At 43.4% G+C, this 25,490-nt stretch overlaps 1 protein-coding gene and 1 long non-coding RNA gene across 4 annotated transcripts in view; one reads left to right on the plus strand and one right to left on the minus strand.

Annotated features, from left to right (window-relative positions):
• Positions 1-372: 372 nt before the first annotated feature.
• On the minus strand, positions 373-6,487 carry LOC146063693 (uncharacterized). Of its 2 annotated transcripts, XR_014471642.1 has the most exons (4): positions 5,868-6,487; positions 5,050-5,426; positions 4,244-4,427; positions 373-1,819 (listed from the first exon to the last, which is right to left on the minus strand). It is a non-coding gene; the product is annotated as an uncharacterized LOC146063693 (long non-coding RNA). The 2 variants fall into 2 exon arrangements; XR_014471641.1 differs by having other exon boundaries at positions 5,050-6,487.
• The window catches only part of LOC146063684 (uncharacterized), a 137,300-nt gene continuing 117,642 nt past the window's right edge, over positions 5,833-25,490 (plus strand). Inside the window, exons 1-3 of one of the 2 annotated variants that reach the window (XM_083176296.1) lie at positions 5,833-6,268; positions 9,685-9,728; positions 25,028-25,101. In XM_083176296.1, the coding sequence (XP_083032422.1) occupies positions 6,248-6,268; positions 9,685-9,728; positions 25,028-25,101 (139 nt within the window). In that variant the 5' untranslated portion in view covers positions 5,833-6,247. The remainder of the gene's footprint in view (positions 6,269-9,684; positions 9,729-25,027; positions 25,102-25,490) is intronic. The other variant, XM_083176287.1, reaches the window with a different exon arrangement.

The following is a 25,490-nucleotide window of genomic DNA, read 5'->3' on the forward strand; positions in this document are numbered from 1 at the left end:
AATCAATGAAGCAGTGGCGGAACTCCGGGAGGCATTGGAGTCATTTGCCGCCGGGCGCCTGGCCTAAAGTGTCACTGACTTCATTGTCCTCTCCCGTTACCGCCGGGTTCCCACTGGATGTCTGCTCTCCCTCCTGCTGCCGGATCCTTGCCGGGCATCAGTGCGCCGTACCACTGTTCCCCCCCGAGTCGACCTACTGTCATTTTTTTTCAACGTTCGATAAAAAAAAACAACAAAAAAAAAACGCTGCTGCAGTGGGTGTAGTTCTCCCCCCTGACAGAGCGGTGGGTGTAAATCTCAGCCCACCTGAGTGCAGCCTTCTTCGTTTTTGGCTCCTGCACACATAGTGCAGAAGCTAATCAGCAGCGGGACACCAATCAATGGGGGCTGTGCGGGGGCAAGCGCATTGTGGCTCCCAGTGCACAGAAGCCGATGCACTGGCAGTAGGGAAAGAGGGGAGAACTGCAGGGATTGCTGTGCGTCCAGAGGCTCCACCCACCCACCTTGCTCAATATTTGGAGCCAGCCCAGCTGCTTTATCACTGACAGTGAACGGGCGCGTGTGCAGTGTGCCTGTAACCCCATGGGCAACCAGCATGTAAATCCCCCGAACAACTAGTATGTAATCCCCCTGGGCAACAAGCATGAACCCCCACCCCATGGCAACGAGCATGAAACCCCTGGCATCAAGCATATAACTCCTAGTAAAGAGCATGTAGGTAAGTGGCACTTATGTATAATATTTTTATTATTAGGGATAACAGTGTGTGGCATAATGTGAAATGGCCATTAAGGTGTGTGTTATATGTAATGGGCATTATGGTGTGGTATAATACTTAATAAACATTACCGTGTATGGCAAAAGGTGTAATTGGCATTACAGTGTGTGGTATAATATATAATGGGCATTATGGTGTGTGGTATAATATGTAATAAGTATTACAGTGTATGGCATAAGGTGTAATTGGCATTACAGTGAGTGGTATAATTTGTAATGGTAATTATGGTGTGTGGTAGAATATGTAATAAGCGCTACAGTGTGTGCCATAATGTGTAATGGGCAATACGGCTTGTGGTGTAATGGACATAAGTTGTGTGGTATAATGTGTAATGGGCATCACATGTGTTTCATAATATGTAGGGTTCATTTCAATCTGTGGCCACTGGTGGGCGTCCACATGTGGGTGCCAGAAGACAGACGCAGGCCCGAAATTCCGTTGAAAATGAACACTTGGATTTCACATTTCTTATCAAGTCCTGGAGTGACGCCTTTCTATTGAGATATATATATATATATATATATGCAAAGAAAGGAGAAGCGCACCATGAGCAAAATAAAACACAGTTCTTTTACTGACAGTAAATGCTCACATACATGTGGGTTAAGGTATAACAGCTTGCCAAGCTTTTAATGTGATGTTGGTGACGGACGAGTTCACAGGACACGGTCAGAGGAGGTACTCGGTCTCAGGCAGCCTCTCACGCTGAAATAACGCCGGTCTCCACGCTCCGTCTCCAAACACTCACACAGGGTGACGTTGCTGCGTCCACCGTATAGGCCACGCCCAACGTGTTTCGACAGAGGTCTTCGTCAGGGCGTGTGTCAAGCCCCATGTCTGGCAGTCTTATAAAACCGGCTAATTGCACGTCACAGCTGTTTCAATTTATCACAATACAAGGCATGTGAGCCACATCCAACTAGTAAGTAAACCACAGATAAATTTACACAGTATTAAAATCACATTATACATAAAACAAAACTTACTATACAAAAACCAACTCACTATGACCAAATTTTATACATATATAGCTTATACGCTCTATCACAAAAAGTACATATATATAGGAGAAATATATCAAATTCTCAATAAAAAATCCGATATTATAAAAAAACAACATTTAATTATAAACAATACATATGTAAAATATACATAAAAAAATGCATATAGTATATTAATTAATTATGTAAATGCAATGTGTCAAAATCGTGTCAGGAGAAAAACGAGAGAAAGAAGAAAAGAGATGTTAAAACCAATTAATTTGGCATACAGTACAATTCATACTTATAGTACACCTGTCAATGCAGATGATATATATATATATATATATATATATATATATATATATATATACACAGAATTATCTACACATACATGGACCAAGTGTGAAAAAAAGATTTACAACGTATATTAACAGTTAGTGGCCTGGCGGGATTCAGAGGGTTGATAGTCACAAATGCATTAGTTGATTCCATGTATGTATTTTTTATAATTAAATGTTGTTTTTTTATAATATCGGATTTTTTATTGAGAATTTGATATATTTCTCCTATATATATGTATTTTTTGTGATAGAGCGTATAAGCTATATATGTATAAAATTTGGTCATAGTGAGTTGGTTTTTGTATAGTAAGTTTTGTTTTATGTATAATGTGATTTTAATACTGTGTAAATTTATCTGTGGTTTACTTACTAGTTGGATGTGGCTCACATGCCTTGTATTGTGATAAATTGAAACAGCTGTGACGTGCAATTAGCCGGTTTTATAAGACTGCCAGACATGGGGCTTGACACACCCCCTGACGAAGACCTCTGTCGAAACACGTTGGGCGTGGCCTATACGGTGGACGCAGCAACGTCACCCTGTGTGAGTGTTTGGAGACGGAGATCGAGACAGAGCGTGGAGACCGGCGTTATTTCAGCGTGAGAGGCTGCCTGAGACTGAGAACCTCCTCTGACCGTGTCCTGTGAACTCGTCCATCCCAACATCACATTACAAGCTTGGCAAGCTGTTATACCTTAACCCACATGTATGTGAGCATATACTGTCAGTAAAAGAACTGTGTTTTATTTTGCTCATGGTGCGCTTCTCCTTTCTTTGCATACAATTCTACGCTGGACCCTGGTTGAGTCCTGGAGAATAGCTGCACACTACATACCTCCCAACTTGTGAACGGAAGAAATAGGGACACTCCGCGAGCGCACGAAAAGGGGGCGGGGCGTATGCAAATGAGGGCGCGGCTTATGCTAATTAGCCACAACCTCATTTTAATACGGGAATAGACGCTGTGCGCATGCGCACGCGCACAGCGTCTATTCTATTAGATTGGGGGGTCTCCCAACTGCCACCCCCCGCAGCGGGACAATGCCTGCTGCGGGTGGGACAGCGGGACAGGACCCTAAAATCGGGACTGTCCCGCTGTAATCGTGACAGTTGGGAGGTATGACACTACGTGGGAGACATTCACATTTTATTCCTGAGGTTTTGCGCAGTGGTATTGTTTTCGTATATATATATATATATATATATATATATACAGTGCTCGAAGTGGAAATTTTAAAGTGGGGGTATGGAAAAACAGAGGCTGTGCTCCAGAAAAGGGGGTGTGGCCACTCAGAAGGGGTGTGGCCACTCAGAAGGGGTGTGTCTTTAAGTGCAGTGTGCCACACCACATATCCCCACTCCCGACATCACTACACTACACCCCATAAATGTGGCACACATCTCTACACAACATCCCCACAATAAATCACTATACAACATCACCACAAAACGCTGCAAGATATCACTACAATAAATCCCTCTAAATGCTACACTACATTTACATTACAGCTTGTGTAGGAAAGAGAGAGTAGGAATAGCGGGATAAGGGAAAGGAGGAGGAATAGATGGAGACGGGAGAGGAGGGATAATGGGAGACTGGAGAGGAGGAGAGAGTAGGAATAGTGGGAGATGGGAGAAGAGGAGGAATAATGGGAGACGGAAGAGCAGGAGAGAGTAGGAATAGCAGGAGATGGGAGAGGAGGAATAGTGGGAGACGGGAGAGGAGGAGGAATAGTGGGAGACTGGAGAGGAGGAGGAATAGTGGGAGACGGGAGAGGAGGAGAGAGTAGGAATAGCAGGAGATGGCAGAGGAGGGATAGTGGGAGACGGGAGAGGAGGGATAGTGGGAGACTGGAGAGGAGGAGAGAGTAGGAATAGCAGGAGATGGCAGAGGAGGGATAGTGGGAGACGGGAGAGGAGGGATAGTGGGAGACTGGAGAGAAGGAGAGAGTAGAAATAGTGGAAGATGGGAGAAGAGGATGAATAATGGGAGATGAGAGCGCAGGAGAGAGTAGGAATAGCAGGAGATGGGAGAGGAGGAATAGTGGGAGACGGGAGAGGAGGGATAGTGGAAGACGGGAGAGAAGGAGGGGTGTACTACCTATTCTGTCAGTCCCAGGCTCTTATGATACTTGCATACCTTATGCAGCAGCAACAGATACGATCACTGAGTAACATCTGCCAGTGCAGCCTCCATGGAGATGGATATGGGTGCTGTGGTGGACCTGGGGTGTCTCCTAGGTGACAGAAGAATCCGTGGAGGAGGCACCGAGATAGGAACAGGGAAGCAGCTTTTGTGGGCGTCCTTCAGATGGTCCGGCAGGCTGTGTAGCAGGGGAAGAAGCGGGTGTAAGTACGGCAGCTGTTAAATGCGGGCGTCCGTTTTGTGCTAAAATCGCCGTGGGAGCGCACATCTTATCGCATCTGCAAAAACAGAGCGTGTATGGGCACCTTTTAGGGTGCACCCTGGCCACCTCAACCCTGTGCTGCTGGTGGGCACATATACATATACTGAGCGCCGTAGAGGGGTTAACAGTCACAGTTTTGCAATGTCCACTCTCCCTCCCTCTCTCTCTCTTAAGGGTCAACTAAAGTCCTTATGCACCATCTATCTAGACAGGTGCCCAGGTGTGAAGTACCCACAATGGTCCAGTTATTGCAGGCATCTCTCAGGCTGGGTCTATGGTGCTGGGCAATAGGCTGCTCTGGGAGGGGGGTGAGTCTAATGGCTGATTCCTGGTATCAACATGTGTGGAGTTTAGGGGAATGAGGAACTCACCGGCAGGCCTTCCGCACGCTGGTACTTTATGCTGGTAGCTTGTTGTCGGCGTGACAACCGCCCCTTTAGGTATGCAGGTCCCCCCCTCCCCGCTCCGTCCCCGCCGTGTGCTGCCTCTATGCTTCGGGCGCCTGCTGTCACTCTGCACGGCGCGCCTCTCTGCTTACCTCTGGTGGCGCCGGGTGTCTCAACTCTGGGGGAAGCGCCGGGACTCCCCGCGTAGTTACTGGGTGCCGGGCCATGCCTCCACCCTTTCCTGAGCAGAGCCGTCAGTCCTCTGCCCGGTCTTTGTCAGCCGCGCTCCCGCCACTGTATCCCGGCTCTTCTCACCGCCGTCGGGACCGCTGCCTGTCTCTTCTGGCTGCTACCACAGGCACCCGGCTGTCACTCCCGGTGCGGCCGCATGCTCTTCGTCTTACTCCTCACAGCCCAGCCTGCCTCACCTCTTCCTGCTCTGGGCTGACCCTTTGACCCGCCGCTTCCTCTATATCTTCCTCTCGTCACACAATGTAAGTGGATGGGGGCAGGGAGTACAGGAGCACTGCTGTCCGGAAAAAAAAATAGTGCTCGAAGTGAAGTGCCGGTATGACATACCGTTGTATACCGGCCCACTTCGAGCACTGTATATATATATGTATACATTCTGGTATATGTGTATATTATATATATATTGGGGGGCACAATCATTTATCTTGCCACCAGGTACCTGGGAGGAACTTATGCCACTGCAATGAGGAGTGAGGTGGCAACCCTAGCGACAGCGGGGGCGATTTAGGAATAAACTGGGGCCCAAGAATGGGAGGAGTCAGGACGGGAAAGGGGAGGAGTCATGACGAGAAAGGGGAGGAGTGTCAAGATTAAACAGTAAATCCCCCCCAGACGAAAAGTGTAGATCTGCCACTGGTTGCGGCCGTGGGTGAGAAGAACCAGAGAGGTGCAGCTGCCGGGCGTGTGGGGGGAGGGTGGGTCACAATATGAAATACACCTGTAAATGTGTACTTGCGCACAGCAAACCCCGCGCTCCTTCTGCTTGAAACCGTCTCTAGTCGCATGGGTGTGACGTCATTTGAGGACATTGGGTCACATGGGACGTCAACAAAGATTTTTTCCACGAAGATAAACTAACCGATATAGCCACACATGTAGTTGCACAGAAAGCCCTGTTATACCGACTGAGCGGCGCTTCCCTTCCTGCACTGGCCTGGGTGTCATTCACAGCAAGCGGCCTAACACACGCGCGGCGGCAGAAGCTCGCACCGGTCCCGGGCGTGCAGGGGGAGGAGAGGGAGAAGGCGGCAACACTGGAGCAGCAGGAGTTACCGTTCCGTGGCCCAGCTTGTTGTGGCAGTGTCCACCCGACCCGCAATGGAGGATACTGACGAACTGGTAAGACCAAGTGGGGTGTCTTGGGGGTGGACGACTGCCCCCACTGAAACACTACTTCCGATCTTCGTCTCCTTTTCCAGAACTCAATTAATATACCAGTAGTCGCATCTGCTGGCCAAGTTTTGCAAAACGTGAATCTCCTGTTGCGAACTACAAGTCCCAGCATGCACTGCTGGCCACTTGGAGCCTGATAGCAGCTGGGGATCCACTATAGCGGTACTGTTATGGAACAGCAGATGGGGAAATGTAGAATATGACAGCCGATGCTGGGTGACAGCAGGGGAGATGCCCATCTGTAAATAAGTTTGTATAAAACAAGATGAGGTTACTGGAAAACAACCGCCGGACCTGCCTATTGTATGGTGCTGTCATCGGATGCCTGTGTAGCTTTTTTATTTACTACTTTAATGTCACGTATCAGTGGGTTCTGCCCTTGTTTAATGAGCACTGATATAAAATGTATCATTTTGTTTTTGATGGTATTCACCAAGCTGAAAGTAAAGTGCGAAATTAATGAGACCTAAGTTGTGCTAGAAATGTGATCAAGTTGCTTCATCATATAAAATTTTGGTGGGTCCAGCAATACCCTTGTCTCTGCTCCAATTTAACTGGCATCTTGATGGAATGGTGATGTGTATCTCAACTGGTAAACTCTTGTTCAAGAGAGCACTGACAACACACTTTGGACCTTATTCAGGTTCACACGCAAAGCTGTGAAATTCGCAGCTTTGCGTGTGCTTTAAACGCCACCTGCATGAATGGCTCACGCAGCGCCTTCCTCCCTGCCTCAATCTTACATATTTTTAAATTGTATTGAGGGTGCAGCAAATGGGCCCAAAATCTATCAGTTTTGGCTGCGTTGCTGTCAAAAGTAGGTGGATCCTATTCTGCCAATCTACCAGGTTTCCAACAGGTTGCAAAAATCAGACTATTGAATAGGTCGGAACCCCTTCTGACCTATTCAATGAGAAACTGACATCTTTCAGACAGCAGCTCCGACAGGAATTGAGTATACCCCCTAATGTACAAAACTGTGCAAAAATATCAGCTGCAAAGTACAGTAATGGGGCATACACACAGAGTGATTTAAGCCCTATTTGTTATGTGCATACACACTGGGCATTTTTGACCAGCATGTATGCTGAGCAATTATGGGGAAAATTTTCACCTGTCTTTTTATTCTTTTTCCCATGGTGGATGACTTTCCATATCAGGATGCTATGAAAAGTCGTCCACTCTGTCGCTCATCTGCTGGTAATACCAGCAGATGAGCGGTGGCTGACGATGATGCATTTATCAGCACTTGCCGCTCATCACCGAGCCTTACACACTGGGAGCAGCTCAAACGGTAAAGCCCCGTACACACGGGGGAGATATATTGCTCAGCCATATTTTGCTAGCAATGTATGGCTGAGCAATATATTGCTCAGTTTCTCCTTTTTCATCAGCGACCAGAGTTGGTCGCTGATGAAAGGGAACCTCTGCTGGCGGTGCCGCAGAGGTAATCAGCTGGTCGCAGGAGCAAGCTCCTGCGACCAGCGATTAGAACGGGGCTGAAAACGGGAGCGTGCACCCAGCGATTTATCGCCGGGGCACACTCCCATCACTGGCAATATGGTCGCCTGCGACCATATTTCCAGTGATTTCAGCCCCTATCGGCCTTGTGTGTACACAGCTTAAAAGTGAGTTGCTTTCATCTCAAAATTGTCCAGTGTGTATGGGCCTTTAGCGCTCTGACTAGATTGCTTAGAAATGAAGCACAAATCGCTGTGTGTGTGTATGCCCATAGTGATAGCGACTTTGCTATTGCCGAGCTAGATATTTCAAGCATGCATGTTTTTTTTGTAATTTCCGGCATTTTCATTAAAGGGAATATGTAGACAATACCAGTTGCAACTGAATAACTTAGATGGGGCAGGTAACATCTTGCAATCTGTAATAATTTTTTTGCCCAAACAGGGCAAATCTAAATGCAACTTAAGTCATATGTAAACGGCTTTGCACTTACTCATACACATTGATAAACAAGTCCCTATTAAATAAAACAAAAATTAAATCAGCCAATCACAGAGTTGCGGAGTCTAAAGCCATGTGCATGCTGCGATTTTTGCTAGTGGCCGATTTTGACTAAAGACCCATACACATTGGGTGACTTTGAGCTGTAAGTCGCTCAAAACACCCAGTTTGAGCGGCTTTCAGTTCAAAGCCGCCCAGTGTGTATGGCTGGGCGGTGAGCGCTGCTGCGCGCTCCCGCAACATCGCCGGAAAAGCCCTTCATCTGCTGGTTATACCAGCAGATGAGTGGCTTTCAGGGCGGCTTTGCATAGCGCTCTGCTCTGCAACACCCCCCATCTGTCGGCGCCGGGCAGGGGGAAAGCCGCTCAGTGTGTATGCACTGAGCGGCTTCCCCCCCCCCCCAGCGATGATTGATTGGCATCATCACTGTCCATATACCCTGGGCATAGTCGCCCAGTGTGTATGAACCTTAAGCAATTTTGAGTAGATGCACTGGTGATTTTGATGCACTATGATAGTCGAGATCTAGTCAAAAATTGTCTTGCCTGCAGTCTATTTGGCTATTAACATATTAGTAATTTTTTTCCACTGAACTGTGGTAGATAACTCACAGAAACATGGGGAGAACACACAAACTACACACAGTTGGGTATTGAACGCATGTCCTCTGTGATGTGGTGCAGTAGACAAAGCTTGCATGCAGTGTAATGTTTTGTATGTTTGCATAGTTCTATTTGAACAAAACAAGGATCTGTGGTAATATCCTTTGCATAGGCAAGACAAAAATGTATTCCTGGGCTAAATGTTCCTCTATTCTGCCTGACTATAAAGCAAAAGTACACCAAATGTCCCATTCCTCATATAATTACAATCATAGGTGTGCGCACATTGAGTGTTAGGGGTGCACAGGCACCCCCTAATACTGTGCCCCACCCTTATGAACACCTCTGCTGCTAACAATACCAGCAGTACCCTTAACCAAAGACTTTTGCTTTTTAGAACTGTATTCTATTTAAAGAAGCGCCCAATAAACAATTATATGTGTGTTTGCATTGTTATTTGTACTAGACCATTGTCATATCACTACATACCTGCGTCATCCATATATGTTTATGACTGTATTTGCATGTACTGTTACATAGAGCAATTAGAAGATTACAACTGAAATAGGCAGGAGATTTTGGTGTGGCTGAGAGACTTTTTATATTGTAGCGAGTGCCAATAGATGATGGAAGACACGCCCAATAGGTGGAGCTATGCACACTTCTTTGACGGTGCACCCCCTAATAAAATGTGCTGCGCACGCCTATGATTACAATTATTTTCTATTTCTGTTCACATGTTAATGCTCTTACTACCCCTATTACACAAACTAAATTACATTAAAATGTATTCAACAGGACCAACTTAGAAGAAAATACAGGTCAAGATATTATCGAGAAAGGTAAGTGTGGTTCATTACTGTTAATGTAGTAATATTTATTGCTAATAGGAAACTGACTTTACAATAGCCATGCTTAGTGTGTGTAATATACTGGCAGCTTATAAACCTACACAGCTTGTTTCTACATTTTGGTTATATTAATCTAGGATCTTTGATTAGTGGTTGAATCCTGCTTATTGCCTAAACTTGCCTATTACTGTGATTACAGTATATTAGTCCACTGGATGGTGGCAGGAAATCATTTCTAAGTTTCTGGTATTGATTTGACAGAAAAAAAATTACATGTGGATACAAAAGTGTAAATAGCCTGTGCCAGTTAAATCTTGCACTTTTCAAAGCCGCTGGGTTTGAAGGGGCATATAATATTAGAAACCAAACACACCAGGTTTTGTATTTAATTATTATGCCTCTTTAATTCAGGTGTGGTACAGGGGTCCGACAGTCGGGATCCTGACAATCATTAGCCATGACGTCGGCTAATCAGGACGTAATGGACATTCGGGGGGGGGGGGGGGGGGGGGGGTGGGAAGCTGACATCACCTTGCACAGGGCACCCGCAGTGTATAGTCACTATATAGGTGTCTCTGAACTGCGAGCGCTGGAGAAATCATTCGATGGTCGGCGACAAACAAATGATTTCTCCCTGCCTGTGAATGGATGATTATGTAAATCATCCATTTGCAGCCATGGGGGGGTGGCCGGTGCAGCGGGCGGCATCTGATGGACTCGCAAGCCTTGCGAGTCTAATCAGAATAAGGTCCATTGTCACAAAGATGTTTTCAACATGGCTTTTTCTTTATGAATGATAGGTTAATTGAGGTGTGTGTGTATATTTATGGATGTAAATATAATATATATATATATATATATATATATATATATATATATATATATATATATATATATATATATATATATATATATAGAGAGAGAGAAACAGACTATCCAGAGGATATAGATGGCAGCACTCCTGATGATTCTTGTAAAAAAGATTTTTATTTCATATGTCACCTGACATTGTGGATTAGCATATATTGCTGGGGTACAACTGCAACTGATGGAATAAGCAGGTACAACAAGACATGGGTCTCAATTCAATGAATAGAACATAGTCACCATTTATGGCAGTCAACGGAGCCCGTTTCGGCTTATCCAGCCTTCATCCTGGACTGACCCATCCTTCATCCTGGACTTATCCAGCCTCCTGGATGAAGGCTGGATAAGCCGAAACGGGCTCCGTTGACTGCCATAAATGGTGACTATGTTCTATTCATTGAATTGAGACCCATATCTTGTTGTACCTGCTTATTCCATCAGTTGCAGTTGTACCCCAGCAATATATGCTAATCCACAATGTCAGGTGACATATGAAATAAAAATCTTTTTTACAAGTATATATATATATATATATATATATATATATATATATATAAAAAATGACAAGTGTGAGCAGCGCTGTTAATTAGAGTCCAAACTGTCTGTTAGAAAGTCCAAAGTCAAACTTTTGCAAGGATGACCGATATAGTGCACCAAGTCCAGGTTAATGAACTGCAGCAACCTCTCTTAACCCCTTCCCGACATTTGACGTACATTTACGTCATGGCCGGGATGTACTTCCCGACACATGGCATAAATGTACGTCATGACTTTAAACTGTCACTGCGTCTCGAGACGCAGTGACAGAGGGACGATGTCTGCTGTCCCTGCATGCCCAGGGGGGGCTGCGATGTCGCCCCCCCCGTCGGCGATCGCTGTGATTGGCTGTTCAGTGTGAACAGCCATTCACAGCGTTTTCCTGTGTTACCAGCGAATCGGACGCTCGGTAACACAGGTGTCAATCACCGCCGGGCGTCAGGGGGCATGAGGGGGTCATCGGTGACGATGACACCTCACCCCACCTGCCCCCAAGGCTGTGATTGGTCCGTGGGACCCACGGACCAATCACAGCCAAGGCGCGACATTTAAACTACCGGTGACTGCGCTGCAGACGCCATTCCGGTCTGGAATAGCGTGCAGAGCGGTCACCGTGCCTATCTGCCGTGATACTGACCTGATCCTTGCTAATACTTACCTGATCCTTGCAAATACCTTACCTGATCACTTGATCACTGCTTGTAGCGTGCTGGACGCTTCCTGGATCTGACTTCTTGGGACTTCCTGCTGCTGCTGCAGTGTGATAGAGAGATAGAGAGAGAGATAGAGAGAGATAGAGAGAGAAAGAGAGATAGTGACAGAGAGAGCTATATTTTGTGTCTGCTACCCCCCCTTTTTGGGGGTGCAGGTTTTTTTTATATATAAATAACTGTCAGTGCTAGAGTGATAGATAGTGATAGATAGTGATAGATAGTGATAGATAGTGATAGATAGTGATAGATAGTGATAGATAGTGATAGATAGTGATAGATAGTGATAGATAGTGATAGATAGTGAGAGAGAGAGAGATTTGTGTCTGCTACCCCCCCTTTTTGGGGGTGCAGGTTTTTTTTTTATATATATAACTGTCAGTGCTGCTGCTGCAGTGTCATAGAGTGATAGATAGTGATAGATAGTGATAGATAGTGAGAGATAGAGAGATAGAGAGATAGAGAGATAGAGAAATAGAGAGAGATAGTGACAGAGAGTGATAGAGAGTGTATATTTTGTGTCTGCTACCCCCCCTTTTTGGGGGTGCAGGTTTTTTTTTATACATATAACTGTCAGTGCTGCTGCTGCTGCAGTGTCCTAGAGTGATAGAGAGTGATAGAGAGTGATAGAGAGTGATAGAGAGTGATAGAGAGTGATAGAGAGTGATAGAGAGTGATAGAGAGTGATAGAGAGTGATAGAGAGTGATAGAGAGTGATAGAGAGAGATAGAGAGAGATAGAGAGAGATAGTGACAGGGAGTGATAGAGAGTGTATATTTTGTGTCTGCTACCCCCGCCTTTTGTGCTGATCACTATATCTGAGGTGATCAGCAACTTTTTGGGGGCGCAGAGGTTTTTTTTTTTTTATATATACCTGTCAGTTGCTGCCAGTTGCACTGTCAGTTGCACCAAAGGTTGTGCACCTGCTGCCCCTCACTGGTAATCAGTGTTGCATCACTGATCACCTTTTTTTTTTTTGAGGCTGCTGTGGGTCTTTTTTTAATTTTTTTTTTACACACACTGTGATTTTGTGGGTGTCCTGTGGCCACTGTGCGCTGATCAGTGACGTACATCACTGATCAGCTTTTTCGGCACAGGGTTGATCTATTTTTTTTTTTTTTGATCAAATTCCTGTTGCCTTTGAGCGCTGTTCAGTGACGGACGTTACTGATCAACATCTGTGCTCAATTTTTGGCGCAGGACCTTTTTTTTTTTTTTTTTTTTTTAACCCCTTCAATTTTTTTTTTTTTTAATTGGGTTCAAATTCCTGTATAAAGTATTTTTTTTTTTCTGCACTACATACACACTACACACTACACACTACATACCCCCCGGGTTGAAATAAAGTTTGTACCCCCCCCTACACTATACACGTGTTGAAACATTTCACTACCAGTAACACAAAAATAAAAATGGCATCCCAAATGTCATCCCAAATGTCATCCCAGTCATCCAGAAGAATGTATTCAGCGGAGGAGGCATATGCCATGCTTGCCTCTGATTCTGACACAGCCAGTGAGGCAAGCGGGGAATTTGAAGGATTCATCTTAACCTCATCTTCCTCCTCTAGTGATGAGGGACCCCCTCAAAGACGCCCCCGTAGAGCAGCTGAGACCCCCCCCCAATAATTGATCTCGTATGGACACCACCACCAGACAATTTTGAGCCCCAGGTTCCTGAGTTTTTGGCCATGTTAGGAATCCAATTTGATTCCACAGGTCTCAGAGAAATTGACTTTTTCAAATTATTTTTCTCTGATGATTTTATAAATTTAATTGTGGACCAAACTAATTTATATGCCCAGCAGTTTATTGCTCAAAACCCCACGTCATCATTTGCTAGGTGGACCCCTGTAGATGCAGTAGAGATGATGACGTTTTGGGGTCTGGTGTTTCATATGGGCATAGTAAAAAAGCCAGAAATTAGGCAATATTGGAGTACAGATGTTCTGTACAGCACCCCATTTTACCGTATGGCCATGCCCCGGGCTCGATTTGAGACGATCCTTAAATTTTTGCATTACAACGATAATGCACAGTGCCCACCCAGAGATGATCCCACCTTTGACCGGCTATTCAAAGTCAGGCCGGTCATTGATCATTTCAGTGCCAAATTTGAAGAGATGTACATCCCAGAAATTCATTTGCATAGACGAGTCCCTTATACATTTTAAAGGAAGGGTTAAATTCCGCCAGTACCTTCCCAGTAAGAGGGCAAGGTATGGCATAAAAATGTATAAGCTGTGTGAAAGCACCTCAGGGTACACCCACAGGTTTAGGGTATATGAAGGGAAGGATTCAAGAATTGAACCGCCAGAATGCCCCCCCTCCCTCGTAGGTGTTAGTGGAAAAATTGTCTGGGATTTAGTGCACCCCTTCCTGGATAAAGGTTATCACCTCTATGTGGATAACTTTTACACCAGCATCCCCCTGTTTAAGGCCCTTGGTTCAAGAGGTACAGCAGCTTGCGGTACTGTGCGCAAGAACCAAAGAGGCCTCCCAAAAACGCACATTGCCCAAGTAATGAGAAGGGGTGAAAGCAGGGGAATATGCACCGAAAATATGTTGTTGGTCAAATATAAGGACAAGAGGGATGTCCTTATACTGACAACAATTCACGGAGACAGTACCACCTCCGTCCCTGTACGAGGTACCAGTACCCACACCTCCAAACCTAATTGTATCCTGGATTACAATAGGTACATGGGCGGAGTGGATCTTTCAGATCAGGTACTGAAGCCATACAGTGCCCTCCGGAAAACAAAAATCTGGTACAAGAAGCTGGCCGTGTATATCATCCAGATGGCACTGTATAACGCTTACGTGCTATTCCGTTCTACCGGCCAGAGGGGGACATTTATGCACTTTCAAGAGGAAGTCATAAAGGGCCTAGTATTTGGGAACCAGCAGGCAGAGGGCCCCAGTACTTCTAGTACTGGCCCCCGTATTGTACCAGGGCAGCATTTTCCTGATGAAATCCCCTCCACTGGAAAAAAGGGCAGGACACAAAAAAGGTGCAAAGTTTGCTATAAAAAGGGAATAAGAAAGCAAACTATTTTCCAGTGTGACACTTGCCCCGACAAACCCGGCCTATGTATAAAGGAGTGTTTTAAAATATACCACACATCTATGGATTTTTAGGTTCATCATTTCACCGTGCTTCGGGGGTCTTGCTAATGCCACATAGCACCCACCATTCATTCCACCAGAATCTGAGCCGCAAAATCCAAAAATCACTCCTTCCCTTCTGAGTCCTGCCATGCACCCAACTGGTATTTTTTGGTCACATGTGAGGCATTGCCGTACTCGGGAGAAATTGGGGCACAGATTTTGGGGTGCTTTTTCTCCTTCATACCTTCTGAAAATGAAAAATTTTGAGCCAGAACTGCATTTTTGTGTAAAAAAATGTAATTTTTCATTTTCACTGCCCACTTGTATCAAAATTGGTGAAACCCCTGGGGGTTTGAAATGTACACTATACCCCTAGATGAATTCCCTGAGGGGTGTAGTTTGCAAAATGGGGTCACTTGTGGGGGGGTTCCACTGTATTGGTGCTTTGGGGGTCTTGCTAATGCGACATAGCACCCACCAACATTCCACCACCAAAAATCACTCCTTCCCTTCTGAGTCCTGCCATGCACCCAACTGGTATTTTTTGGTCACATATGAGGCATTGCCATACTCGGGAGAAATTGGGGCACAGATTTTGGGGTGCTTTGTCTCCTTCATTCCTTGTGAAAATGAAAAATTTTGAGCCAGAACTGCATTTTTGTGTAAAAAATTTAATTTTTCATTTTCACTGCCCAGTTGTACCACAATTGGTGAAACCCCTGGGGGTTTGAAATGTACACTATACCCCTAGATGAATTCCCTGAGGGGTGTAGTTTGCAAAATGGGGTCACTTGTGGGGGGGTTCCTAACTTTTAGCATCTTATGGTGCCTAGAAACCTACATGGTGCCTAAAAAATAATCTCATAAAAAGGAGGCTCCAAAATCAAGTAGGTGCTCCTTCTATTATGAAGCCTGTGGTTTGGTCAACGTGCACACTAGGGCCACATATAGGATATTTATGAAAACAAAAGAATTGGGGGAATCAATTTTTAGTCACATTTCTCTAGTAAAATGTACTGTGTTCCTTAGAAAAATGTATTAAAATTGCAAATCTGCAAAAAAAATGAAATTTTGAAATTTCACCTACACTTTGTTTTAATTCCTGTGAAACACCTAAAGGGTTAACAAACTTCCAAAATGCTGTTTTGAATACTGTGAGGGGTGCAGTTTTTGAAATGGTATCATTTATGGGGGTGTCTCACATACAAGTCCCTCAAAGTCACATCAGAACTGAACTGGTCCCTAAAAAAATCAGTGTTTGAAATTTTCTTGAAAATTTGAGAATTTGCTATTCATATTGTAAGCCTCCTAGTGTCCAAAAAAATGAAAAGGAAGTTGAAATAATGATGTCAACACAAAGTAGACATATGGTCTATGTTAGTTATTAACTATTTTGAGTGGTATGATTATTTGTCTCACAAGCAGAAAATTTAACATTTTGCAAATTGCTAAATTTTCCATTTTTTCACGACATTTTGGTATTTTTCACAAAAAAACACAGACTGTATCGACCCAAATTTACCACTAATTTGAAGTACAATGTGTCACGAAAAAACAATCTTAAAATCACTGGGATAAGTAAAAGCAAAAAAAAGTTATCCCCACTTAAGTGAGACATGTCAGATTTGAAAAAAAGGGCTCTGTCAGGAACGCAAAAACTGGCTCTGTCAGGAAGGGGTTAAGGGGGGCATCCAGGGTCAGGATGAAACAAATATCTAGAATAAACAGGAGAGAGAGGTGCGCCTCATAGTGCAGATCAATGAGTATTTATTAAAGAGTTAAAACACTCCAGGTATAAAACACAGTTGCTCGTACCATGAATTAAAACGCTGTGGACTGATTACCACATGATATAACACGTTACCCACGGCAAACAGCTCCTCTGGAACCACGAAGTCCTTAGTAGCATGTATCGCTGCAGACACTGGGTTGTGCCGCAGAAACCAGCAGACGATCGGACGAAGGGACACCAGAACAGGAGAGAAGACGGGACGTGATGAAAAGCGGGTATCACAGGCCACGCCCTAACGCGTTTCGTCAGAGACTTCGTCAGAGGGCGTGGCTCTGTGACTACCCGATTTGAATATAACAGGACAACAACCAATGAAAACACAATGGGTGTCTGACATCACTAAAGATGTACACAATATAGTAACGTGCTGATTAGCAACAAGTGCATGAATGGAAACACATGAATTCAATGCATCCTTTCTTTTACATAGTACAAGAAATAGCGTATTATGACAAACTGGAGTGATATGTATCATGTCACAATCCTGTATACATATACAATTATAAACAAAACAATTAAGAGCATGATTAAAACATGTATAATTAAAAATATATATATGTGCAAAAAAGCGCACATAAAATATCATAAAAAAAAAAAAAAAAAAACAGAGAGACATAATATACATTAAAAAAAGTAAGTAAATAAGGGATGCTTATCAATAAAATAAGGACATATAAGCAGCGATTTAATTGAGGAAAGGAGTTATTTCATAACCCTCATTTAATCCATACGGTGTTAGGGTATTTAATTTGAGAATCCAATGGGTTTCTCTACGTGTTAACAACTTATCCCTATCACCTCCCCTTTTGGGGATAGGAATTTGTTCTATGGCTCGAATCTTCATACAGCCAGGGTCACTATTGTGAAAATTTTTGAAGTGACGGGGGATACTGTGGTTAAGAAGTCCATTCTTTATGTTACGCTGGTGTTCTAGGGCACGGATCTTAAATGCCCTCTTAGTTTTACCCACGTAATGTAGGTCACAACTGCAGGATATGATATAAACCACATAGGTGGAATTACAATTAAGAAATTGATGGGGTTTAATAAGGGACAATTTGGGATTACTTAGATCTGCCCCCTTTGCAATATGTTTACAAATCTTGCAGTTATTGCAAGGAAAACACCCCTTGATGTCCAAAAAGGTGTTAGAGACAACCGTATTGGTTGACTCAAGCTGACTTTTGGCAATCATGTTTTTTAAAGTCTTTGCCTTCTTAAACACGATACTGGGTTTGTTAGGCAATTGTTTACCCAGTACAGGGTCTAGCTTGAGTATGTGCCAATTTTTATCTAAGATGGTCTTAATTTCCTTTTCTTTAGAATTAAATTGGGTAACAAACAAACAGTCATTTCTTTTAACCACAGGTTCAGATGAAGTTTTATATTCCAAAAGGTCTGTACGTTCTAAAGCTCTTGCTCTCTCACGTGCACGAGTTACAGTATTTTTAGGATACCCTCTTTCATCAAATCTAGAAGTATAAACCTCAGCCTGGGAATCATACATAGATATATTGGAACAATTACGCCTCAGGCGGATAAATTGCGAAAATGGGATATTTTCCTTCCAGGATTTGAGGTGGCAGCTCTCAAATTGCAGATAGCTATTAGAGTCTACGGGTTTAAAGAATGTAGAAGTCTCAATGGATGTTACCTCAGGAAAATTCTCTACATTTAAAAAGAGATCCAAAAATTCGATATTTTTCTTGTTAAATTTGTGGGTAAACGTGAGATTATAAGTATTACAATTGAGAACATCGACAAAGGAATTAAATGATGATTCATCGCCATCCCATATAACGATGATATCATCGATATACCTTTTAAACAATTTCACATTCCTTAACAAGTCAGGGGTCAAGGTATTCTTCTCCCAGTCACCCATGTAGAGGTTGGCCAGACTTGGGGCACAAATCGTCCCCATCGCCGTGCCCCAAGTCTGGAGATACCAATCCCCCAAAAACTCAAAATAGTTAAAATGCAACACAAATCTTAAACAATCACAAATAAATTGGATTTTCACATCAGATAAACCACTATTGTTTGTGAGTACATCATTAATAACATCGATACCCCTCTGGTGTGGGATCTTGGTGTAAAGAGAGGATACATCGATTGTACCAAACCCATCACACCATTCGATGTTTTCCAATATTTTAAGCATATGTGTGGAATCCTTCACATAGGTGTCTAGGGATGGAACGTAGGTTTTAATGAACGTATCTACGTATTCAGACAACCTGGAGGTCAAGGACCCGACACCTGCAATAATCGGGCGCCCTGGTGGGCGTTCCCGATTCTTGTGCAGCTTAGGTAAATGGTAAAAAGTGGCAAATGAGGGTGTAGTTTACAATACTACACCCTCATTTGCCACTTTTTACCATTTACCTAAGCTGCACAAGAATCGGGAACGCCCACCAGGGCGCCCGATTATTGCAGGTGTCGGGTCCTTGACCTCCAGGTTGTCTGAATACGTAGATACGTTCATTAAAACCTACGTTCCATCCCTAGACACCTATGTGAAGGATTCCACACATATGCTTAAAATATTGGAAAACATCGAATGGTGTGATGGGTTTGGGTTTGGTACAATCGATGTATCCTCTCTTTACACCAAGATCCCACACCAGAGGGGTATCGATGTTATTAATGATGTACTCACAAACAATAGTGGTTTATCTGATGTGAAAATCCAATTTATTTGTGATTGTTTAAGATTTGTGTTGCATTTTAACTATTTTGAGTTTTTGGGGGATTGGTATCTCCAGACTTGGGGCACGGCGATGGGGACGATTTGTGCCCCAAGTCTGGCCAACCTCTACATGGGTGACTGGGAGAAGAATACCTTGACCCCTGACTTGTTAAGGAATGTGAAATTGTTTAAAAGGTATATCGATGATATCATCGTTATATGGGATGGCGATGAATCATCATTTAATTCCTTTGTCGATGTTCTCAATTGTAATACTTATAATCTCACGTTTACCCACAAATTTAACAAGAAAAATATCGAATTTTTGGATCTCTTTTTAAATGTGGAGAATTTTCCTGAGGTAACATCCATTGAGACTTCTACATTCTTTAAACCCGTAGACTCTAATAGCTATCTGCAATTTGAGAGCTGCCACCTCAAATCCTGGAAGGAAAATATCCCATTTTCGCAATTTATCCGCCTGAGGCGTAATTGTTCCAATATATCTATGTATGATTCCCAGGCTGAGGTTTATACTTCTAGATTTGATGAAAGAGGGTATCCTAAAAATACTGTAACTCGTGCACGTGAGAGAGCAAGAGCTTTAGAACGTACAGACCTTTTGGAATATAAAACTTCATCTGAACCTGTGGTTAAAAGAAATGACTGTTTGTTTGTTACCCAATTTAATTCTAAAGAAAAGGAAATTAAGACCATCTTAGATAAAAATTGGCACATACTCAAGCTAGACCCTGTACTGGGTAAACAATTGCCTAACAAACCCAGTATCGTGTTTAAGAAGGCAAAGACTTTAAAAAACATGATTGCCAAAAGTCAGCTTGAGTCAACCAATACGGTTGTCTCTAACACCTTTTTGGACATCAAGGGGTGTTTTCCTTGCAATAACTGCAAGATTTGTAAACATATTGCAAAGGGGGCAGATCTAAGTAATCCCAAATTGTCCCTTATTAAACCCCATCAATTTCTTAATTGTAATTCCACCTATGTGGTTTATATCATATCCTGCAGTTGTGACCTACATTACGTGGGTAAAACTTAAGAGGGCATTTAAGATCCGTGCCCTAGAACACCAGCGTAACATAAAGAATGGACTTCTTAACCACAGTATCCCCCGTCACTTCAAAAATTTTCACAATAGTGACCCTGGCTGTATGAAGATTCGAGCCATAGAACAAATTCCTATCCCCAAAAGGGGAGGTGATAGGGATAAGTTGTTAACACGTAGAGAAACCCATTGGATTCTCAAATTAAATACCCTAACACCGTATGGATTAAATGAGGGTTATGAAATAACTCCTTTCCTCAATTAAATCGCTGCTTATATGTCCTTATTTTATTGATAAACATCCCTTATTTACTTACTTTTTTTAATGTATATTATGTCTCTCTGTTTTGTATTTTTTTTAATGATATTTTGTGCGCTTTTTTGCACATATATATATTTTTAATTATACATGTTTTAATCATGCTCTTAATTGTTTTGTTTATAATTGTATATGTATACAGGATTGTGACATGATACATATCACTCCAGTTTGTCATAATACGCTATTTCTTGTACTATGTAAAAGAAAGGATGCATTGAATTCATGTGTTTCCATTCATGCACTTGTTGCTAATCAGCACGTTACTATATTGTGTACATCTTTAGTGATGTCAGACACCCATTGTGTTTTCATTGGTTGTTGTCCTGTTATATTCAAATCGGGTAGTCACAGAGCCACGCCCTCTGACGAAGTCTCTGACGAAACGCGTTAGGGCGTGGCCTGTGATACCCGCTTTTCATCACGTCCCGTCTTCTCTCCTGTTCTGGTGTCCCTTCGTCCGATCGTCTGCTGGTTTCTGCGGCACAACCCAGTGTCTGCAGCGATACATGCTACTAAGGACTTCGTGGTTCCAGAGGAGCTGTTTGCCGTGGGTAACGTGTTATATCATGTGGTAATCAGTCCACAGCGTTTTAATTCATGGTACGAGCAACTGTGTTTTATACCTGGAGTGTTTTAACTCTTTAATAAATACTCATTGATCTGCACTATGAGGCGCACCTCTCTCTCCTATATATTATATATATATATAATGTTGCGTGTGTAGGGTGTGGCACTCAGGACTTAAAGAAAATAAAGTAAAGCCATGTCTTTGGGTTAACATTTCGGCCCTTTATTGGGCTTTTTTCAAAACCGCTTTACATGTCAAACATTGTATCACACTCACCTTTAAAGCTGTGCAGAATCACTTGTTCGTGCAGGGACAGCGTGCACCTCCCGTCATCCGGGCGGGGCGACTATTAGTGATGTCAAAATCAAGGGACGGTTGCCACAGCAACCTGAATAACAAAAGTAAATCTAAGCAAGAATGTGTATAACATGCATGTGTTGAAAAACAGCAAAACCTACAAGTGTAATGTGAAGAAGGCTATCCTATGTCCCTGCAAACCTGGTGAAACAACACTTATTGTACAATAAACACAAAACCTATCGTGAAAAAAAAAAAAAATCAATTGACCTCGGGATATCTCAAAATCAATGTGCATAGTGTATATTCTACTACAAAGAATTGGAGATAAACTTAAATTGTCATAAATAAATAATACAGTAATAACCACAAGAAAATAGAACATGTTCTAAAAGGATTTGAAAATTGGGTACTTGTTTCCTAGCACGGCGCCCACGATTTTAATCGGTACTCTTTACTTAGCATGGTGGCCATCGCGGGCATCGCATGCACTAAAAAAACGGGTGCGATGCGACCGACGCGATGCCCGCGATTTCCCATAGGGAACAATGTTAAATGTCTCAATTGACCCGATTTTCCTGTTCAATGTCTCAATTGACCCAATTTTCCACAGGAAACAATGTTAAATGGCCCACAGAGGCCAAATAGGCACCCTGAAGTGTGAAATGGCCCCCGCAATTGTTAACGCCACCCCACGATCAACGTGAACCCGAAGCGTGGCGAGCGGCGGCGGTACGCGTCCTCCGACCTTTTCATACCCCCACTATCCACGTCGGCGTGGAGTTGAGAATAGAATAGTGTGGCGAGCCACCGAGCCCGAAGCGTGGCGAGCGCGTGCGGATACCTTCACAGGTAAACGCGTCCCTTCGCGGGCTTCACAGGTATCCGCGTCCCCTCGCGGGGCACGCTGCGCTCGCCACACTATTCTATTCTCAACTCCACGCCGACGTGGATAGTGGGGGTATGAAAAGGTCGGAGGACGCGTACTGCCGCCGCTCGTCACGCTTCGGGTTCACGTTGATTTTTTTTTTAGTGCATGCGATGCCCGTGATTTTTTACCCGCGATGACCACGATCAAAATCGTGGGCGCTGTGCTAAGTAAAGAGTACCTTTTAATCTTATGACATCTTTTTGATCGCATCGTATGCGACCAGATCAAAACGATTTTTTACCTGATGGCTGATTACCATGTTATATGCACCCCCATTGTTAACGCCACCACCACTATGAACCCCAACCCGAAGCGTGGTGAGCGCAGCGGTACGTGTCCTCCGACCTTTTAATACCCCCACTATCCACGTCGGCGTGGAGATGATTTTATATAGTGTGGCGAGCGCAGCGAGTCACCGAGCCCGAAGCATGGCGAGCGCATATGGATTACTTCACATGTATTCCACGGCCCCTCGCGGGGCTCGCTGCGCTCACCACTCTTTGGGCTTTGGGCCACACTATCTAAAATCAACTCCACGCCGACGTGGAAAGTGGGGGTATGAAAAGTTTCGGAGGAAGTGTCCCGCCGCCGCCGCTCGCCACGCTTCGGGTTGGCGTTGATAGTGGGGGTGCATTTAACATAGTAATCACCCATCAGGGTGCCTGTACAATGTAAAATCGGGTATAATCGCGTCGTATCGCATGCCATTGTAATGGCATGCGATGCAACGCAATGTTAAAATTGTATGGGAAGCTCTTAAAACCCTAATATCGGATCCCATCGCATACCTTAACTAATGGTATGTGATGGGACCCGACGGGCGCCTTGGTAGGAAACCAGTACCAAAAATTGTGTTTAAACATAGTCAAATAGACAAAAAACATTGTTAGGCTCAGGAAGAACATGCAAATTCAACCTATTATGCAACATATGTAAAAAATGTTTATTTGCGAAGTGCAGCCGCACTTATGGTATTACTGTAGGCTAGCCTATAGAAAACAATGGTGCCCAAGCTGTTCATTGAGCCCAATCTTTTTGATCCACCATGTTTCGATTTGTAACATTTTCCTACCTCTGTCACCTCTCCTCAGTAATGGGGGATTTGATAAATGAGCATATACTTGATGGAAGAAGGCCTGTGTCTAGTAGTTACTGCGAAGTGGCAAGCCAAAGGTTGGTCGCTGGTGCCAGCTTGGGGGAGGCAGCACCAGAAGAGTGTGCGGGAAGCTCCGACCATGGGGGCCCAGGGAAATTGTTTTACTGGGGCTTAGGATTTCTCTTGGCGGCCCTGTTGTAATCTGCAAGATTGTGTGGGGGCAATGATATGAATGTTTGTCCTATCTATAGCTGCACATTGCAGATTTCCATGTTGCAGGGATCCAGTAATGGTGTCATCTAGTCGCTGTCCTTGAGTCAAGAAGATGAAGCGACGGTAAAGAGCTTACAGCAAAGCCTGCATACCGCCACACCACCATACTACTTGTTTTTTTTGCTGTTTGCTAGAGCGTGCGTGGTGATAAGATCCAGCACCTATTGATATGTCAAAATTGTGCCATCCATTGCTCATCCTCAAAAACTTCCACTGTAGACCAGAAGTCTGGTTCAGATTTGTCATGTATTCTCTGTGCTGAATCTCAATATTGCGGAAATACTGGACACAATGAAAGCTCTCTTCCTGTACAAATAATGATGTTGAGCTCTCTCAGCCTTAAATTGTGCATTTCTCCTCCTGAAATGACACTTCACAAAATAACGTAATAAACCAGGAACTCCGGGCTACGCAGTAGTAACTAGTCATCACTAGCCATGATTGAAGAAATACAGTGTGCAGTCCCCACCCACCTCTTTGTTGAAAATAAGACCCCATTGAATTATATCATCTTGGCCAGATCAGTCAAAGCTGCTCTTTTGATTCATCACACTTGTTACCAAGGCAGACCCGGTGTGAATGGTCCAACCAGGGAAATTTAACAGGTCACTAGTGCAGTAATAATGGGGTTTGATGAGCGGAGAACCAAGGATTTTGCCGGGACGGCAAAGCGAACATGGTAGTTGGTTTGAATTTTTTGGGCGATTCCAGGCATGTTTGCAATCCATAGATTTACTAAAGCCAAATCCGACTGGAGTCTCTGATATTTTTTGCCATGTACCCTTCTCCTTCTCCTTCTTCACCTTCTCCTCCTTCTCCTTCTTCTCCTTCTCCTCCTTCTCCTTCTCCTTCTCCTCCTTCTCCTTCTCCTTCTCCTTCATTTATTTATGCACAAAAATGAGTAATGTTCCTGTTTTAGCATCGTTATTAAGGTCTTTATTGTAAAAAATGGATATTAAATCCACGTACATACTGTCAGAATGTGTTTTTTCTGGCTATTTATCTATATATATTTAATTTTCTTAATAGAGCTGAAGATTTACCAACTCTGCAACCTGGGAATAAATTATTTTCTGCCATACAGAATTATTTTGGTGACTTGGGTAAGATAAAATAAATAGTTGTTTTATTTTCTTAATATTGAGGTGTTTTTTGAATTGATGTCTATATTTTAGTATTTTTTTTGTACACATTTCAACTATGTATATGAATTATATCGGAGCAGAAAATATCAGTATTAAATGTAAGTGGAGCCATAAGTTGATTGTAGTATCTGCCAAAGCTTTGTGTATGTTTGAGCTTAATAATAATAAACCTTAAAGAATTGTAGTATTACTTAATGAAGGCCCAAGTCATTCCACAACTGGAATCCATTTTAATAGATTCAAGTTACAGTTATTGAAATTGCTGCATTCTAAAAATTGTGAACTGGTTAGTTCCCACTAGGGCATAGGTCCAACCTACAGGTTGAGTATCCCTTATCCAAATATCC

The sequence above is a fragment of the Crinia signifera genome, chromosome 1, assembly GCF_055691185.1.
Source record: "Crinia signifera chromosome 1, ASM5569118v1, whole genome shotgun sequence".
Classification (NCBI taxonomy): domain Eukaryota; kingdom Metazoa; phylum Chordata; class Amphibia; order Anura; family Myobatrachidae; genus Crinia; species Crinia signifera.